At 38.1% G+C, this 21,485-nt stretch overlaps 1 protein-coding gene across 1 annotated transcript; it reads left to right on the forward strand.

The window, feature by feature from the left end:
* Positions 1-8,430: 8,430 nt before the first annotated feature.
* On the forward strand, positions 8,431-18,014 carry blk (BLK proto-oncogene, Src family tyrosine kinase). Its single transcript, XM_080882049.1, has 14 exons — positions 8,431-8,566; positions 9,521-9,607; positions 9,781-9,877; positions 10,003-10,033; positions 10,384-10,477; positions 10,575-10,673; positions 10,805-10,908; positions 11,023-11,172; positions 11,670-11,822; positions 11,915-12,094; positions 13,801-13,877; positions 14,637-14,787; positions 16,289-16,420; positions 16,546-18,014. The coding sequence occupies exons 3-14, from the start codon at positions 9,782-9,784 to the stop codon at positions 16,746-16,748; spliced, it is 1,470 nt and encodes a 489-aa protein (XP_080738175.1). The 5' UTR covers positions 8,431-8,566; positions 9,521-9,607; position 9,781; the 3' UTR covers positions 16,749-18,014.
* The last annotated feature ends 3,471 nt before the right edge of the window (positions 18,015-21,485 follow it).

Genomic DNA, 21,485 nt, shown 5'->3' on the forward strand with positions numbered 1-21,485 from the left:
TGTGGAGTGCAGTTTGTTTGCTTTTTCCCCCTCTATCTTTGCACAGACACGAGGGCTTCTGTGGTGTAGTGGTTAACACATTCATCTTGCTTGCAAAAGATCTCAGATACTACCCCACTCAAGCTAACTACTACTAGTGCTGGTTGCAAGCCCAAATAAATGGGATGACTGCATCAGTAAGGACATTCAGTGTTGAATCTTTGCGAAGTCATGCATATCAATCAGCTATGGTGACCCTTTGGGAAATAACTGAGTATGCAAAAATTGAAAATGGAACTTCATTTTATGGGTGTATGGGTGCAACATACACTCATACAAAACCATGGGTGCAACATAAAAGTCCCTCCATGACTAGCTTACACTCTTATAGATAAAACAGCAAGCTAGCTGCTATAAAAATAGGCATATAAAATCTTAACAACTTTTTAAAAATTCTTCTGTGTTTGGGTGTTTTCACATTCTGGTCTGGAATATGAATATGGACCAGCACAAGTAGTCTGGTTACTGCGTAGGACTGTTATGAAAATGCATGTCTTACCACATCCTTAGTGAGACAGGCAAGTGTGCAGACAAGTGTGTAGCATGTCGCTAACAAGCTGGCACAGCTTCTGCCTATCCAGGACACTGCTGAGTCATTTAGTTAGTCTAGCAAATTTGACTGTGTCACTGAACCTAAAAGAGGGTTTTCATTTTTTGATTGATTAATAAATGATTAATAAAGGATATTGCTTACCCGGTGGTTTACCAGTGTGCCAAATTTATTAAATAGCTAGCTGCTAGGGAGTTAAATATCTATTTAATATCTCCAGTGGCATGGTAAAGTTGGTCTGTGGACGCATCATATACAACTAAGCTAAAATTAAACAAGCTAAAACAAAGTCTCATCCTCTGGGGCTGAAAAATGAAGCTAATCTGGATCAGCCAAGAAGGTAACACCTTCAACCTCTGGGTAACCACAGTCAATCGCAAACTGAAAGGTCAGTGTTTTATCACAATTAATTGCTGAGTATCACAAACAGCTTTTATGTAATTGACAACTTGACTCCATTCAAATGCAATCTGATGGCAGACTGATTGCACATTGATGGTCACTGTTGTATGGGGCGCTGTTTGCAAACTGAAACTGAAGCTGAAATTAACAGCAACATTTTTCCACATTTAGCTCAAAACCTTACTAAACCATATTTTTCAAGTCACTTTTTACAAAATTTACTAAAATATTTAGCTTTTTATATTTAAAACACAATTTTGTGTTAAATCTAAATGTTATGGGAAACTAAATACTTAGCTAACATGCACATTTATTGTATATGTTGGAAATACCAAAATAAAAGCTTTACAAAAACCTCCAGGGCTAAAGTGTGCTGGTAGTGGTTAGGTTGTGTGCCTGCTCTTCCCTGTTGGTCACTTCTCAACACCATGAGCTGCTTCACTTCTTGCATACCAGCATGTCCAGCAATTTAGCTGCACATATGCTGCGGCGATTGTGAAGTGGAGACTGCAGCTGCTGAAGGGTGAACTACTGCTGAACCTTTGGATGGCCAACAAAACAGATCTTCCAATGTTTTCAGCTAAACTGTGGAAAAATGTTGCTGTTAATTTCAGCATGTTTCAATTTGCAAACAGCACCCCATACTGTTGGGTATGAAGTGCAACTATAATCACATTTTTATTTTTCAATAATGTGTGTACAGTTAAAATGATGTAACTACTCGGGTTGCAAAGGTTCTTCAGTTTATGGGGATAGAAAGAAAAACAAACATCAAACGTGCATTCTCTTCTTGTTTAACAATCAGAAAATTTCAATTCATGTGTGGAGATGAGAACAATTGCTTAGGGGCCTAATGTTTTTATTTCTATTCAATAAAAGGACAAGAAAGGACAAGAGTATGATGTTAAACTGCATCAAGGACAGACAGCATGCTAACGCAAAGCTAGCAAGGAACCTAGAGTGAAGTTAGGTTAGAAGCTCAGTGTATGCTGACCCCAGCCCAGCAACCAGAGCCTCAACTTCAACAGCTAATAAAGGTGTTGATGAGCAGTCAGGCTTGCAGCCTCAATTTTTAACTGTACATGTTACTACTGTAAAATCACTGTGGCGATCAACTTGATGTAGCACGTAGCACGTTGACGCCGTGTAGCCCCACGCACAGGGCAATCCGCGCTAACTCGCTAACGGAGATTTGCGGGGTTAATACGGTTATGGGCGTTAACGTCATTTTAACGAGATCAACGCTGACAGCACTAGTTAAAACTTAAAAACCCTCAAAGAAAGATTGTGCGTGCCCTCATTAGCATAGGGATTTGTGACCGCATGTTAGCTTAAGCTTTATTGTTCTTAATTGATAATTATGTGATAGTTCATTTAAAGTCATGTTACAGAATAACATGAAAGTAATCTAAGGAGTAATGTAACAAATTCGCTCTCCGAGCTGCTCTGGGCAGACTGTTTCAGTCTTACTGACTTTTTCGCAATCTTCATGCACCGGAGATGCTTTGAAGGCGACAATTGTCTGCAAGGTCCCCTTTTCAAACCTTTTCAAAGATCGCACACTCACTGAATACATCAAGAAAAATGTTTTGTTGTTCTGTGGTCTCTAGCTGTCATTTTCCCTAGCATGACTGTAGCATTATAGCTGAAATTAAAAAACGTTTAACCTGGTACGAGACACTGTTCCAACGTGGGTGTGTATCAGAGAACATGGAGGTTTTTATTATACGTCACCCATTCAAGTTCTGTTAAGGCTTAAAGTTTCTATTATTAGAGGTGTGGCCAGTTGTGCTGACTAAGTAGCTAGCTATTTGCTAGGCTTCACCTGAGCTTATTTGACTTACTGTGTTTCAACAATTCATTTGTGTTGTTTGGGCCTTTTGGCTGTACCAAACAGCAGAAATAATGCCAACCGTAAGAAGCGTGCGATGTCACCACACCAGTCAAAAAAATTAGTCTAGTCCAGCAACCAACAGGTATTTTTTGTCCATTTAGTAAGCAGGGATGAGAATAGAGATCTTTTACATTATATGTCAATGTGCCCACTAAATAACTCTTTCTTAAAATATGTAGCAAAGCATAGTCTTATATAAACGAGCTCATTTAAATCATAGTTATGTGTTTAAACATGCTCCAGATTAGAGATGGAAGCTGTCTGCGATAAGGGCAGTCCCAGTTTGTTTACAGAGGAGGAAATGTGATCAACTGTTTTTCAAAATGAGTTTCACTGAAAGCAGAATCTGTTTTCAATTCGAAATGTCATCAGCATTTAATTCTAATCCTATCGAATAAAAATATTTGTTACTGTCTGGCAAGAATGTTGCAGGAGTGTTTGATTTGCTGAGATGAACTGAATCCTCAAATCTTCTGGAAAAGCAAAGACCTTTTGAGGAAGCACCTGCCCGCTGGCACAGGATAATTTCCACAGTAAACACTGGAAGAGTGAGGAACGTCATCCGGAGCACAATAATAAGGGGTTTTCCCGCAGCTATGTTTACCTCAGAGCAACTTGCCCCTGGAACAGCTGCACAGATTTGCTCCCAAGTACATTAATGCAAAATCCTACTGCATGTGTTTTTTGAAAGTTTCATAAGCAGCCTTTAATTAAGGGCAGTGCAGCTACTGGTAACTTAGAATCTTATAGTCATGCATTATTTTCACCTTAAATATGCAAAGGAAGAAATAACTGCTAGATAAACATGCTGAATTCAGCAAATTATAGCTGCTATCTTATATACAGTATACTGTCTGATTAAAAGTGCTATTACAGTGAATTTGACAAATGAAGCTATAATACAGCTGAACCAGTGGTGTGTTATGTCTGCAGTACAAAGAGCATAATATGGGAAAATAGTACAAGGAAAACTGAAGCTCAACTAAAACTCATGAACATCCTGGAGGTACAGCAAAAGGTTTTCAATACATCGGGGGAGCTCAATTGTTCCTTCTTTATTGACAATCACTTTGTCTTTTTATGGCAAATGTAACAGAAAGACCTTCTCTCAGTCTATGTGTGACAGAGGATAAAAAAGGTTCCCACACTGAGAGGAAGTCAAAGAGGGGCCACTTCTGATGCGGAGGGGGATCAAAATTGAGGAAAGTGCGTGCGTGTGAATGTGCGTGATCTAGGTATTACTCATCTTGTGGGGACCACAATCAAAAATGGACAAAAAGTACACGTGTGAGTGGATGTGTGTCTGTCTGTGTATCTAAATAAATAAAACCTATGGTAAGATTTGAAACAACACTAGCTTGCTGCACAGAAATCACTGTAGAGCTTTTCTGAAAACACCCCCACCCCCACTAACACACAATTATAAAACACGCACATTTGCAGTCACATGCAGTGCACACTCACATTAATAATGGGAGTTGAAAGTATCTATTGGCAGCATGTATACTTTTGGCACAGAGGTGGTCAGAAGTGCATTTACTAAAGGAGACCCACGCTCCCTTTCTTTCCCACTGTTGTTCAGGTTATCCTGTGGGGCCACTTATGACCCTTCTGCAGGCAGGATGCAATGTCTGGGGACCCCAACAGAGCTGTACACGAGCATCCGCCAAGCCCTGGGAAGAAAACAAGGGCTGATGGAAAACTAGAAGAAAAGAGTATAAAGAGAAACGGCAGTTAGTAACCAGGACGCACTCAATAACACTCACCATGCACCTGCAGCCTGTGTGTGTGTGTTGCTTTGTGTAAATGTGTGTACATGTGTGTACAGTGAAGCAAGGTTGTTCCTTCAGTGAACTACAGCATAGCACAATCCCCACACACAGCACAGGTGGTCCAAACAAAAACCTGTGAAGTGTTGCCCAGAGAGTAATATCCCCACGTTGTGTGTTGTATAAACCCCCCCATAGGAAACAAACACTTCCGGTGTTGCAAGATTTATTGTTCGGTGCACTTATAGGTTACAGTATACTGTGACTGATATCTTCCTTATACGGTTCTTTGATTTATTCTCAATATTTAATAGCAATTTAGCATGCACGGGAGACATGAAAGGGTCATAATTACTGCTAGATAACTCAAGGACATATTGTTTTGTGTTTATTGTCTCACTCTGAAGAAGAGGGGTGAATTCCCTTGGCAGTGCATTGTGTGGTGAAAAAAGGAAAGACCTGGTTAACTGTTTTGTATGGTGTGAAAAACCAAAGCATTGTTGTACTTTGATAGACTGACCGCACACCATCTTGCTAAATTTTTGCCCCAGATAAGTCACGTTTGCATTCGATTTCACATCTGCACACCTGCACCACATACAACACACAGAGGAATCCACAACGGTTCAACACTATGCTTCTATAGGTGATGTCATTGTAAAGGTCATATATACATAGAAACGCCAAGAATTAGTCACAAATGATTCCCCAACTTTGAACTGACCTACTGTAAGGACAATCTGGGATTAGAATAAGTCTGGTTACACCCTCTAGTGTCAACACTGGGGAACATCGGGAAGCAATAAATAAACAGACATTATATGTATTTCAGAACTGCCTATTAATTCCTTGTATGCCCTTCTATTTGCAGGCAACATTAAAACAAAACCAAAGAAAATATATACTGCCAAACCTAAGTCTCCTTTTGACTAGTGCTATAAACAACAATAGTATCAGAACCATTAAAAGTAAGCTAACTAACATAAGATTAAATTATGGCCACATTTTTGCCCAGTAACCATTTTATATACCAGCAGAAAGATGTCCTATCGATGCTCGACTCACTAACCTAAAGTGTATCTTTATTAAGTATTTGGTGGTATTGCATTGAGAAGTCATTATAAGCAACACACAGTCGTGTGAAAAAGAACATTGTCATAACACTCATTTCATACATTGCAATATTTATATGAAAAACACTAGTTAACACTAGCTTCTTAAGGGACCTTAGGTTCTTATGCCAGTCATCTATCGTCTACTGTCAGAAATCTGGGAGTAGTGCTGGACAGTTCCCTCAAATTAGATAAGCAAGTGGCTGCAGTGGTAAAAACTAGCTTCTACCAACTACGCCAAATTTCGAAGGCAATGCCTTACCTACGACACAAGGACCTTGAAAGGCTCATTCATGCTTTCATAACCTCTAGACTGGACTATTGTAATTCTCTTTACTTAGGCCTCCAACTCTCCCTCATCCAACGCCTACAATTAGTCCAGAATGCCGCAGCACGCCTTTTAAGCGGCACTAGAAGACAGGATCATATCACTCCTATTCTAGCTAACCTCCATTGGCTTCCTGTCAAGTACCGTATTGTTTTTAAAATTCTTCTATACACTTTTAAAATCTTAAATAACTTGGCACCCAGTTATTTGATTGACCTTCTTAATTTATATATCCCTACAAGGGCACTCAGATCCTCTAATCAGGGGCTCCTAATGCAACCAATGTCTCGACTAAAGACGAAGGGGGATCGTGCCTTTGCTTTTGCTGCACCAAAACTGTGGAACAGCCTGCCGGTTGATGTCCGTGCGTCGGAAACTATTCAATCTTTCAAATCACGGTTAAAAACCCATTTGTTTAAGCTTGCCTTTCAAACTACTTAGCTTAATTTCTTCCCGGTTCATGCTTGTTGCAATAGTACCATCCTATAACTGTATTTTTTGTTGTTGATTGTTTTCTTTTGCTGTAAACCTGCAAGTGTGGCTCGTCTGTGAAGCACTTTGTTGTACCTGTGACTTTTAAATGTGCTATAGAAATAAAATTGAAATTGAAATTGAAATTAAGGTATTTGTGTATGCACAGCTCTCTTAATATCCTGTAACAGCATTTGAGGTCTGGACTTTGACTGGGTCACTAAAACATCTTGATTTTTTCAGACATACTCTTGTAGGTTTGCTGCTGTGCATTGTCCAGCTATTATTGTACAAGATCCAGTTTCAGCCAAACTTTAGCTGTTGGACAGATGACCTCACATTTGACTCTAAAATACTTTGGTTTAACGGTGAGTTCATGGTGGAGTCGATACCTGCAAGGTACCCAACCGCCATACTAGACAGTGGTATGAGGCGTTTGTGATAACATGCTGTGTTTGGTTTTGGTTTGTTTGGCAAAAGCATCATGGCCAAACATGTTCATGCTGGTCGTGTTGGTTGAAAAGACAGTATTTAAGTAGTCTAGGTTTATTCAGATCCATCTTTGCAAGCCTAAAATGCTCATTTTAGAGAGAAGAGCGTTTCCCCTTTGTGACCTTTTCAAACCGGCCATACTTATTCAGTTGTTTTGTAAACATGCTGCACTGAATGAGGCATTTAGAGTCTCAGATGTGGCTCTTGGGTTACCTTTACCTTCTTTATTGCTATGGAAGCCGTATGAGTGTTGTTTGTTTTTTACAGTACTGCACAGAGTGCTGGCATAACATTTTCATATGACTATATTTAACTATTTTGGGGTTTCCTGTGTAATAGAACTTATTGCATACAGCCTTTATAATGAAAAAGTATCAGTAAATCAGTAAATGGGAATTGTGAAATCTTGCTCTGTTATTACATGGAAACAGACTGAAACTGGGTGCATTTTTTGGATATACACATTCACACTTTACTGTTTTCTGTGGTCATCAGGCAATATAGGCAAAAGAAGAGCTGCAAGGCCCTCATTTGTTGCTATTGTTACTGCAATAAAAATATTAATTAACACAATAGCAATCAATTATTGACATTAAAACTTGCATAAAATTTATAAAAGGGGTATATTACCAGGGTGGTTGCACATCCCACTAGTAGCTAAACACTCCCTCTTGTGGCTCGAATTGTGTATTGTTTTACAGTATTACTGTAAACATGTTTCTTGACACTGAAAGGTAAAGATATGAGTAGCAGAGGCCAGCAGAGGAACTGAAATGTGTGTCATGGAAACCATGCCCTGTTTCTTTATCTTGCATCTTATACACTTGAGCAGACAACACTCCACCACACCTACATTTAACACCAATCACCCAGACACACAATACAAAACAGTGCAGACGTTTCTTTTTTCCATCGCATTGTTGATTTGATACCAAAGGTCATTTGCATTTTTTAAAAAAAGATCACAGGCACAAATTTTGCAAATCATTGACCGCATCTACACATTCTGAAGTACAACGAGCTCTACTGATAACTAACCTAAAGTCCTTCTTGACCAATAACTTTGAGGACCATACATTTGTGAGTTTTAATAGATGAAATACAGTTATCAGTTGTGCTCACTGACTAATTGCAGGACTGGGGCAGAGTAACTACTGCAAGTGAAGTTTAATCAGAAGATTATTTTTGCACTCTGTAGGTAGATCATCTGCCTGAGAATCAAGGGAGAAATATAAGAGAGCAGATAAAAAAGCAAACTGCTGTCTGTTTCCAGTAAACTGAATGTAACCCCCAAGGGGAGGTCCTGGTCTTCACTGTTAGAGAGAGAGAGAGAGCGAGAGCAAGAGAGAGAGAGAAATTAGAGCAGAGCAAAAGAGAGAGAGAAACTTTCCAAACCAAAATGAGTGAGTGAGAGTGACACACTGACAAGCACTCAGTTTTCAATGAGGAAATTGAAGACATTTTGCATCTGGAGTACTTCTGAAGACACGAGCCAAAGACAAGCTAAAGGTATTTATCTGCTGAATGAAAATATGACGTTATAGAGCAGTGACAGGGACTGAGAATTTCTAGATATTGTGAGGTAGTGGTGAACATAATAGTGTAAGTATTATTTTATTTAAATAATGTTGTACAATGTTGGTAAAACACATCACAAATTAAACAAAACATAACGCATAACGTGGATGATAAAATATGTGCGGTAGAAAATTGGCAAAAGTATCAAGACTAATTATTATTATTAATTTTCATTCCAATTATCACTTTCTTTCGGGTGAAATCCATAAGTCAACGGTTTGTGTAAAGCCTCCCTAAAGTCATGCATTTCTTCACATGACATTTTGTTATTACAAACCACTGAATATTAAAGCACTGCTCTTGCTGTTTTAGGTGTAATTTTCCATTTTAAGACGTAATTAAACCATCGATATTCATAATACGGTACTTACGCTTACAGTATAAAACACACACAGTCCAAATCTGCTACATCATTATTTTATCAGTGTTGTGTATTTGCATGTGCAGTCATTATCTTTAGCTTCTGTAATACACATTACATCAACTATATTTGACTTTGTGATCTAAAAAACACTTTTAACTTTTAACATTAACACCTCATACAACTTGCTTCAGATAAACAACAGTTCTTGTTTAACACCATCACTTAGTTTGGTGACATTTCTACACCAGTGTGTTTTTAGCTATTTTTAGCCGTTTTCTTTTCCTCTATTTTTAACTGGAACATGACAATGAAGCCCCACCATAAACTGTACATGCTAATGCAATGGTAAAGAGCTGTAAACACATTTTCACTTCCTCTTTTGAGAGCCAGTTTTAGTTTTTTTGTTTTCTTGTTTCAATTTTATTATTTTTCTTGGGTCACCTGTTACCAAGCGATACACCTAAAGAGACGCTCACTAAATACATTTTAGCAATTTTGAGTCATTAGATGTCATTTTCCAGCACCGGGCATGAAGTCAAAGAGCAGGCCCTGCAGTGGGAGGAGTGGAGACTAAAAACAGCAGCAGTAAAGCTCATCTGTTTGATCAGGTAACAGCAAAGTAATAAGCACATTGTAGCTATGTGAGTCTCTTTCCAGAAACTTATTGGATCATTGTTTACTGATACTACACTAAACAGTGCATTCTGTAATTAGATATGTGATTTTAGTAAATGTTAGCGTCATGTAACGTAGCTAAAAGAGGTTTCCACCAAACACGCAGGATGGGCTGCACTTGCAGTGGCGAGAAACAAGAAAAAGAAGAAGGATTCCGCAAAGGAAAACACAAATCACATGCCTCCCCGTCATCAAACCATATAGTAAGTAAAACACTAAAAAGATTTACTCGGATGTGAAACTAATTTTACTCTAATTACCTCAAAAGGTTTACTTGACACACTGGACATAATCAAAGTCTTCTTTTTTTCCTCCCAATTCTTTCAAGGGACGAAGTGGAAACGCCTATACAAATAATGGTAATCACAAACTTCCTTGCATATATCAACCATCATAGTGGAAAGTGACAGGCCTGCATTCACGGACCCAACTGCTGCTGCGTTAAGAGACATTAGTGGCAGTAATAAGAGCTACAGTTTTGTGATCAAAATCTTGGTTGAATTTCCTCTGTTTTCTTCTGGGGAATAGATGAGATTGCAAACACATGAAAGTAATGTTAATGTCACAGATGTAAAATAACACAGCGGTTGCTCGGAGAATGAAAACAATATTGCCACAAATTGCGCATGTTAGAACACAGGATCACGTCAGGTAAAAATTAGATTAAAAATACACTTTTAAAGAAACTCTGTGCTCTTCTTTCCTTTAGATGACACTATATTTATTGCACAACACGACTTCAAAGCGACCAACGACAGTGATCTGCCTTTCAGAAAGGGAGACAAACTTAAAGTATTGCAAGAGTAAGTCTCGTTCTATGGTTCCCACAGTAGTGAAAGTGACAATAAAGAAAGCGCACAGAGAAATAAAATGAATTCGGCATGTTTGTCTGGTGTACAGAACCGGAGAATGGTGGCTGGCCCGACTGCTGACGACTGGACAAGAAGGCTTGATACCATCGAATTATGTAGCCAGAGCAGATACGCTGGAAGTGGAAAAGTAAGCTTGAAATATTATGAAATGAAATGTAGCACACATCTATTGATTGATTAATGCTGTTATACGGGGTTTTTGTATTATTATATTCAGGAAGAGTGACTTCTGTGGTTTTGTGGTGCTCTCTCTTGCAGATGGTTTTTCAAGGATTTGGGCAGAAGAGAAACCGAGAGGCTACTTTTAGCACCCGGAAATAAACCAGGGTCCTTTCTAATTCGAGAGAGTGAGACCTGTAAAGGTGACCACCATCAGTATCTTTCCGAGATCATGCCACAACTCACATTTTTAGCAGCTACCTCTATTTATTTTCATTGTGGTCAATAAACCCAAATGTCCTTTTTTCCCCTCTCAGGGTCATTCTCGCTGTCAGTCAAAGATTATGAAGGAGAAAGAGGAGATGTAGTAAAACATTACAAAATCCGTTGTTTGGACAAAGGTGGCTACTACATCTCCCCTTCCAACACGTTCCCGACCCTACAGGAATTGGTTCAATACTATACCCGTAAGTAACAACTACAAATACAACATCTCCACCCTCAAAAAGTTTGTATTTTCAGAGATGTATAATTTAAGAAACCATATCTATGCACAGGATTTTCTGTTTCCATGTTTCCAATTCAGCATTTATAATTGTAAAACCTGCATCTTGCATTAATTGGACTCATATTAAGCTTGCTGCTTTGAATTCTAAAACATCTGCAGTGACTTTGAATTAAAGGGGGAAGTTCGACCCTTGTGATGTGTTGTGCATTTCCTGAGTGAGAGGAGTGATAGTCTTTCCACTCCTGCGACTAAACCACAAGATAAGCAGGCCAGATCTTGAGAAAGGTTGTCTCAAAGATCAACTTATGAAAAAGAAATGCACGAACAAACATGCTTTTAGAATTATCTAATGAAAGATGAGATGTATAGTTTCTGTAACTATATTTATCACTTGTGCAAAGAAAGATGGAAAAGATTTTTGTTTGTTATATCTGAATGTATCGTATTTGGGTGCAGACACGGCAGATGGGTTATGTCAGCGACTGTATGCTCCCTGTAAGCCTATGGCCCCTCAGCAGCCATGGGCCCATGATGAATGGGAGATTCCTCGAGAGACAGTGAAAATGGTGAAGAAATTGGGGGCCGGACAGTTTGGGGAAGTGTGGATGGGTAAGGGAAAGCCACCGATCAAACTGTTTGAAGACACCTAATAAACCAAGACGGCAAAGTCAATAAAGCATTCTGTTTGAATTATTTGGCAGGTTACTACAAGAACACCCAGAAGGTTGCTATTAAGACCTTAAAGGAGGGGACAATGGCGCCTGAGGCCTTCCTTCAGGAGGCCAACCTGATGAAGCAGTTGAGGCATGACCGACTGGTACGACTTCATGCTGTTGTCACTAAGGAGCCCATTCTTATTGTCACCGAATTTATGATCAATGGTAAGTGAAACAAAGAAGAGTTTTAAGAGTTGCTAATAATTAAATATTAACTACAATATATATATATAATGTAGTACAAATTGGACTTTCACCAATAAATTAAAACAGAAGTAATCTGGTACTGATTTTCATGATTGTTTTTTAAAACAATTTACTTGAAAATATTAAAGAACATAGTCGCAGTGGCATTAAGGGCTGTCTTGATTGTCCGAACAACACAAGTGTTTCCAATAAACAAAAATATCTTTTTGGAAGCAGTTCGAAACTGTGGGCAAAGAGCGATTTTTTGGTTAGTCTTAATTCTATAGGCCAACCAAATATAAGATTTTTAAGATTGATACAAACACCAACATTTGGTGATTTGTAAATCTGATATTCCAACATATCAGCCAATATTGTTTTTCTTCCAGAGACACGAAATACAAACAGATTTGCGTAACACTTGTTATTTATTTAATCATTTACACTCTTCACTCTGATTGGATCAGCTTATTGTTGTTTTTTGTCAACAGGGAAGTTGCAGAGTGCTCTCTGCTGAAGGGTGTTTTCTCCCCTCTCTTCTTTACATTTTAAATTTTCAGTCGTCATTACAAATTCCAGTACTGATAAACTGGCAACTAACTTGTATCATTCAATAAAACAGTAATACCTGACATTTCCCAATTAGTACTAAACCAAAAAGAGTGTTGATAACATACAAAATTTAGCAAAAATGCAAACCTTCTAACGATGCAGCTGGTGGTGTACCACAGCGCCACAGCGCCTGGAAGGTGGGAGGCGCCCAGTTGATATCGCTGATAAAATAAACCATAGCACAAGTTACAGATGTTTGTCACCCAAGGCCTAACTTTACTCATGCAGAAAGCATTTAACTTATGAACTGAATTTTACCCAATTGCAACTGATTAAAAGTTGGTTCCTTTTCTGAAGCGTATCACTGGTGGGAAACATGCTTTGAAACATATTACTTGTTCTTCCTGACTTTGCTTTTATCATTTGCGGAAATGTGTGCGAACCTGTTGACGTCAACTATGCAACCATTTTTTGGCAAATGTTATAGAGAAGTTCACAGTCATAGCCGCTACGGTAACAACAAGGTGGGGGCGTAAAAAAACATCTGCGCCAGGGCCGATCGCAGAGTTGTTACGCCAAAATATATATAAAAATATATACACGTGGACATTAAGATAACATAAGATGACATGAGATATATGTTACACTTTTTCTTTTTTATATTCATCCCAAAGTTGAGGAATATAATGTATTATCTAAACACATTAACAACAATATTTGTGACTCTTTTAATATTCGTCTTTTGCAACTGTTTGATTATATGGCTATTGCTTAAGGCCTTAATGTTCGGTGTATTGGTGTGCTAAATGAGATTCTGTAGTAAAGGCAAGCTAATTTAAATATCACACCTACTGACTTCACCAGGAAATGAATATTAAAATCTTTGGTTTGGGTTTTGATTAGACTGGTGCTTGTTGTACTGACTCACTTTAGACTGAACAGACGGCTCTTATTATGGCTAACGGCTAGACAACTCTGCCGTATCCTCATTTTTCAAAATGTGCACCAATCCAAAAGCCCCCAACAACAACTGGAACATTACAGAGCTTTTCTGTTAGGAGATATGTAGGTAGAAGTTTCAATTAAACCACAGTAGTTTCAGATAATATGTGCTTCTCTTTTTTTATTTGCAGGATGTCTTCTAGACTTTCTAAAAACAGACGAAGGGAAAAAGCTAAAGCTAAATAAGCTGATCGACATGTCAGCACAGGTAGGAAACTTCTAATAAAGAAATTCAGTTACATGATTTCAGTTAACTATCGTGTGTGCATGACATTTTCAGCGATAACAGTCACTGATACTGTAATCTTGTAAATGCCAAAACATTTCTTTTTGCTCTGAGTGTTTCCATAATTCTTTCATTTGTGTCTCTTCTGCTGCTTCTGACTGTGATAGTCAGCGTGACTTTAATCTTTAATTAAAAGATGAGTGTATGCTTTGTTAAAAAACAAATACACTAGCCATCTGGCTGACCTCAATGTCTATTTTTACATTCTTGCTGCTCTACAGTAACATTTTGAAAGTACCATATACTATGCGCTTTGGCATCACACACACGGAAACTGTCAGCAGATGCTATGTGGTTTCTGTGGTGGTGCTTTTGCTTGTCTGATTTGAAAGCCTCACCCTACGTCAATTATTAACATCCGGACAGGAAATCATGCTATTTTTCCATCCACAGTGAGCTCCCCCAGAACTCTTTTGGCCCTCCAAAAAACTTTTGACTTCCTGAGAGTTGGCACATCCTGTTAAACCCACTCTACTGTCATTTTTTTTTACAATGTGAACATAAGTATTAACACATACAGCTCGCTGTAGAGGCCTCATTGCATGTGCTCGGCTTTTATAAGACATTCAGATTCCTATCAAACTGATGTGCTGTTGTCTTGTGTGTTTTTACGATGGAAAACCAACATTTCTTGAATTGACATTTGATCTAACAAATCTGCTATTTCTTTGGATATACCAGATAGCTGAAGGCATGGCGTACATTGAGAAGAAGAACTACATCCACCGTGATCTGCGTGCAGCTAACATACTGGTCAGCGAGACGCTGCATTGCAAGATAGCAGACTTTGGCCTGGCCAGAATCATCGAGTCAGAATACACGGCTCAAGAAGGTGCAGTAGTTTTGACGTAAACGCGCCTCCGGTGCCACAAACAGGATTTTAGAAACACTCGCGTCACAAAGAAACGCTGACGTCTTGTCTGAAGACACATTTCCATCTCCTTTAGAAATTTATGACCCAAGTTTTCCTTCTTCTATTAGTAATATAGGTTGTTTTTATATAATGTATTTTTCTGTAGTTTTCAACATTAAGGACGACAATCAATAGTGTCTGATAAATGTCTCAAGAGGGCCTTTAGTTAATATACAGCAGAATATAGAATTCAATTCTTAACTTTAAACCAAAGTGCTCAATAATTAACAGATAATTAAATCATATTAAGTAGTGGAAACTTAAAAAAAAAATGTCTACACAGAAATTTTGACCTTTTTTGTTTAAGATACTGATTTTTTTTTTTTTAATAACTTGATTTGTTTCACAGATTAAGAAACCATCACTTAAAATTGGTAATTTCACATTACTTATTTCTATTGCGTCCTTCTCCTAGCCTGCACTTGTGCATTAATACTGTAGCGTTCGTTTCATTGTGTCGGGCAAGTTCTGGATTTGCAGCAGCATGCATGCTCTATTGCAATGAGTTGGTTGGTATGTGCTGATTTTTGGTGGGCAGGTTTCCGTAGCTTATAGTTGCTGAGATTTTGTTATATTTACTTTTGTTTCAAAAAAAGCAAAGCAGTAAAACCATGTTTGAACTGAGTTACGGGGTTTGTGACTATGACTGCGGTGGTACACACAGGAGTGCACGCAGCACGATGCGTCGTTCATTATAAGGAAGATTTTTGAAATTGTTTCAAAGCACTCTTGTTGATGCTCGTCGGGAGCGATATACTGCTTGGTGTGTGCGCGTGTGAGGGCGAATGTGTAAAATAGAAAAAATGTGATTTCATTTAATCATCTGAGCTTAACTTTAATTGAAAAAGGCACATATAGCACATATAGCATTCAATCACCACTTCACATGTAAGCGCAGCTGCCGAAATCCTTTTTTGAGCTGAAGGTCATTTCCTCTGTTAGCAGAAACTCACCCTCCTCCCCTACCAAAATTAGTAAAGAGTGATTGCTTCAATTATTTTTAAAACAGCATATTGTGTTTTTAAAGTATGTTATAAAAGTGTGAGTACAATGCCCATAATTTTCAATCAGGTGTATACAAGTGTATATTCTAATATCAATATATATTTGGAATTGTATTTACATTTTGTCTAACTCTGTGAATTAAAAACATATAAATCTGTCACAGTGATTGAAAATCTTGTAAAAAAAACAAGAAAATAGAACCCATAGATTTATCAGAGCGACAGAATGATCTGTAAATTCTCTAATGGAAAGCTTTCTCATTATTTCAGAGTATTTCCTGCCCATTAATCATCCCACATTAAAAGGAAAATAAACATTTACACAAATGCGAACACACCTACATATCCTTCACAGTGAACAACAAGTAACACAACTTCCTTCCATTTTTTTCCTTTTACTTTTGTCTAATAATCAGGTGCTAAGTTTCCCATTAAATGGACGGCTCCAGAGGCCATCAACTTTGGGACGTTCAGCATCAAATCGGATGTCTGGTCCTTTGGGATCCTCCTGACAGAAATAGTCACCTACGGAAGAATACCATACCCAGGTATGGGTTATTTGAAATAACTTCATATTCACAGAAAACAGCTCAAATATTGCTTTGCTATCTTATGAAAAAAAAAAGTTACAAAGTATCTGTCAAAGTGCATGCTTTTTTTCTCTCTTCATCAGGTATGACGAACCCAGAGGTGATCAGGAGTCTAGACAGGTCATACAGGATGCCATGTCCAGACGGCTGTCCAGAGGAACTGTATGATATCATGATGGTGTGCTGGAAGCAGAAGCCTGACGACCGACCGACTTTTGAATATCTTCAGAACACTCTCAACGACTTTTTTATTGCCACGGAAGGACAATATGAGATGCAGCCGTGATGACAGAAAAAGAGAATGTTTTTCGTTGTGGACAATGAAATCTCTTAAAAAACCATGACTTGAATGGATAAAGGACCACATAGCTTTTTGATGATACTTTTTCTTTTAAATAGAGTGATGGATACGTTTTTCACACCTGCCTTCTAAGTGAATGTTAAAGATATTCATGGCTTCTTCTGTCTGTAGCGGATATCAGTCAGATATGCAACGCGGCTTCATGTCAGCGCCTTTTCTCGATGGAGCATAAGGTTGCATTCTTAGAACTGATGTATGATGCGTATTAGGACGATGGATATACAAATACAGTTCACTCATGTTGTAAAGCAACATCTGGACCCAGAGAAGTCAGCACAGGTAAAGTTGAAGATTAAACATTTGCATGGTACAGAAACTAGAACCCTGAGATTACATGCACAATACTTTGCACTTTTTTTTATTTTTCTAAAAAAAATAAGTAATTCAGCAGATTTTTTTTAAGTGCTTAGCAAAGAGACGTTATTCTTGCATTTATGTCTTTTGTAAATAAGAACTTGCAGTTCTTGTATTTAAATCAAAAATTTGAAATTACAATGCTGTAAAAGCATTTCTCATGTAGGGCTTTAGTGGTGACTATCACTTTTTACAGTTTGGTGTTTGAGACAACGAGGATGTGTCTCAGTTCACCGATCATTAGAGAAAATAGCAGCGTTTGTGTTTTGTTTTGTTTTTTAAAAAAGACGTTTGACATCTTAAGTGTGAAAGTAAAGCTAACACTCTGGATGAAACAAAAATAAAAATAACTTTAAAGTACATCACCTCCCTCGTGAAAACAAATGGCAGCAATGTGTAGACTGAGTTACTAACTCTAGTTTCGATCATGTTAAAATGATGAAAGGGGTGACTGACCCGAACATACCCCCCATTTTGAACGGCAACCCATAGGAAGCCTTTAAAAGCAGCTAACTACTAAATTACAGCAGTCTTCAACTGAGCCTTCCCAGGGGGAGCACAGACAGTTAGTGATAAGAGACTGGAATGGCTGTGTTAGCCAAGGGGTGAAACTCTGCCATTTCCTGAATGGACAGGAAACAGGAAGTGTGCGTCAGCATTCCTAAAATGCCACAAAGCTAGAACAGTCTCGCATACCAAGTTAGTAGTTGTCTTCACATTTTTCCTCCTGAAATACATCCGTTTGAAATTTACTTTTTGTTGTTATTGCTGATTGAGCGCCTCTGAATTTTGAGGGAGAGGGAAATTGTCATTTAACATAATAGTGATGGTAAATAAAAACCATATTCTTAAAATATATAAAACATTGTTATTAATCTTATTCAATAAGAGCACATGAGAATAAACATGCATTATATCTAAAAATGTCTGCCATGTCTGTTTAAAAAAAATATGGCAGGTGATTTTATGTTGACATTTGTAATATAAAACTGAATATGTTTTAAAATAGCCTGTAAAGCCAGTTGAAATGTTTTTAATATGCCTGACCACTGGACTTTTTCCTTATAAATACAAATTAATCTTTAACCTCGCAGAAGACCCAAAGACGTTTCAACATTTTTAATCTCTCATATGATCCATGAATTCTGTCCCATGCATACTAATATCAGATATGGCAGGTGCTATGTCAGCATCAGCGACAGTGTATCAGTGTTTTAGATTTTCTTGCTGTTGTTTTTTTTAATGATTGCAAGCATGAATGTGTTAATAGTAGTTTAATTTCAGTTCATACTGGTTAATACCAGCAGTGTCTTGGAAATCAATTATATAGATTATTTATTCTCTGTAATTAGATTACTCTTTTCACCTTGTGGACAATGCAAATCAAATATGAAAATGCAAATACATGTGTATTTTTAAAAAATTAAAGTGGGAAGTGAAAAACTGAAAGGCCACAGGGCACAGTGCCGCAGTTCTTTTATACTCCTATCATCCTGCAGATGTCAGTGTTACACAGTATAGCATTCTGTAATGTATCTACAGTATAATGCATGATAGCTTTGAAAATTCTGGAAATTTTTCATAGAGGTATTTGAGAATAGTCCTGGTGAACTCACCGGAAACAGTAGTGTATATCAAAGTACTTAATAACAAAATGTCAACACTGAGTCTTAAGTTGCATTTAAAGTAAAAAGGGTTTATTTGCATACTGCTAGTTTCTCCCAACTTCCCCTAAACTGTTTTCATAAAATAAAAAGAAGGCAACATGCCGCTCTGCCTATGGCCAAAAAATAATATACTCACAAATGCTGTATGTTCTCCACCTTGTTCACAGCTGTGCTCACAAATTCTTCATAAATCACATATCAGTCTGAGCAATTACACAGAAATCCACACAGCTAACCATTCTGTCACGCACTGATCCTATCACAGTCATCTGTATGTATTTAGTCTCTGTCGCTCTAATTGGCTTTCTTTGCATCTGAAGGCCGTGTTGAAAGACATTTACACGGCAACACACACACACACACATTTATTTAGGCTGTTTTTTATGTTAATTTCGCTCTTTACCGTGAATGAATTATCTATTCAACATCCAAATAAACTCATCAACTGAGGATGAGCGTATTAAGTTATGAGGCAAAGCCAAACATCGACACAGCAGTCTGTCAGCCAATCAACTGAAAGGATCGCCATTAAGAAAATCTCACACTGGAGAATGATTGATAAGAAACATCACCCTGAAAAGAGCTTCATGTTAACGCAAGATGACAAGACGCGAGGGGTAGAGGTTTAAAGGCCAAATCATCCTCGCTCCTCCTCCTGTGCATGACTGCTGGCTTAGAGTAATAATGAAGGGAAACAGTGGCTCGCACACAGATTAATGAGTGATCCCCCCAGAAGGCAACACATCATTAGCATTTGATAGCGATAACCCTGCATGGCCCTCTGGGACAAAAAAACAAACAAAAAACAAGCACATCACCACAGATGAAAAGAGATGTGCTTTCATCTTCCAATAATGTCTTCAGTGGTGTTTAGTTGGCATTATGCTCCTCATAAACATGTTTTCTCTTGGTCTCTCTCTTGGGCTTTGATGTCATTAAAATGATGGAGTCCATCAATCAAATGTGTTCGCTCTAATAGAATTGAGGGCTCTTGAACCCGTGACAGACGATGTTTCCAGAACATTTTACCAGAATAGATAAGAAAGTGCAGATAAGGAAAGAGGTGAACAGATGTAGTCATGAATTTCACTGAAATTGCTCTCACAATAGCAGCTATTTTGTGTTCTCTGATTAAACCTATGAAAAAATAATGACTTGCATCTCTCTCCTGAAACATTACCTAATTTTATGGGCTGTTTAACAACTAATGTGTAATACTTTGAAAAAGAAGCCCAGCTCTTTTCATGCGTGCGGTATGAAATGAATCTGTAAAAACTTGCTGTGCACGAGGTCAAGAAGTGAGATAAACAGGCCATTTTCTCGGGTACGCAGAAGAAAAATATGTCTAATGTTATACTATATCTCTGCGATGCCTTTTACAACACTCAGAAGCTCAATTTCAAGAGCTTATTCACGTAACATCACTCAATGGTGAAGATGCTCGGATTTGTGTTTTCTCACAAATCCAGCTAATTTTTAAATGTTAAATCCATCAAATCGTTGCATGTACAGCAAACACAGTTGCTCGAAGAACTGTTAACTTAAAAGCCTCTCAGTTCTGGAGAGCACTGTTTGCTTTCACATTAATTTTGCTTTCAGACCCAAAGCAAGAAGATGACCGACTACAACCGCAGCAAACGAGAAGCTTATAAAAGAACTCAACTGTCAGCACAGAGGCAGAAAGACAAAGCCTGGGACTAGCTGTTGAACATAAAGGAACCAGGATCAGACATTTCCCCTCACAAGTAGGTGAAAATCAGACTAAAGCTTTAAAGGGATTGCAACATTATACAGCAAGACACCCCAGCCAAAACAGGTTCAAATACAGACAATATTTCCCCAGTAAAAACTGGGGGTGTTATGACAGCAGACGAGCGCACAGGCCTACAAAGGTTGATGCTGTTTCCATGTACATTGTGATATCGTCGCATTATTACAATAAACAAAACAAATTGTTCAATTCCAACTACTTTGGTAAACTGTTGTAACTAACAGTCATTTAAACATAAGGCAACACATTTGTGCCAGTCATGTATACGTATATGTAAATAATAGCTTCTCTGCCCTGATGTTACATTGATAAGTCTGATTTGCGACCTACGTGGTGTCTATCAGGTATATGTGTGGAAACGTATGATAGTCTATGCTACAGTAACACGCTCACCACCACCGCTTTAAAAGGAAGTGATGTGTTACACGCTTGCTTCTCTTTCTCCTAATTAAGTTGTGTCTTATGTGCTGTAGAGATATCGCCCTAAATTTTCATGTAATCCCAAGTGTTGTGTTAAGACTTTTCTAATTTCTTCCCCCAAATTATTAAATCAATACTTAAAGCACTCAAACACTCACCAGTCATTTTGTTAGGTGCAACTGTTCGACTGGTACCTAATGAGTCAATCATATGACAGGTATTTCAGAAACTGCTGACCTACAGGGATTTTCCCATTGCCATGAGTCTACATGGTCTGAGAGTCTTATCTTTTATCATCAGAAAGAAATAACCAGCTCCTAGAGGACAGGTGGAAGAGGACGGGCAGATGATTCCTGGAGCCAACAATTCCTAGCTGTATTTCTCCATCCTGCTCCAACCATGACAGGTTGTATAAGCAGCTGAAGAGAGCAGGTCACCAGGAAGAAGGTC

This window comes from Rhamphochromis sp. 'chilingali' (assembly GCF_963969265.1).
Source record: "Rhamphochromis sp. 'chilingali' genome assembly, chromosome: 5".
NCBI classification, from domain to species: Eukaryota; Metazoa; Chordata; class Actinopteri; order Cichliformes; family Cichlidae; genus Rhamphochromis; species Rhamphochromis sp. 'chilingali'.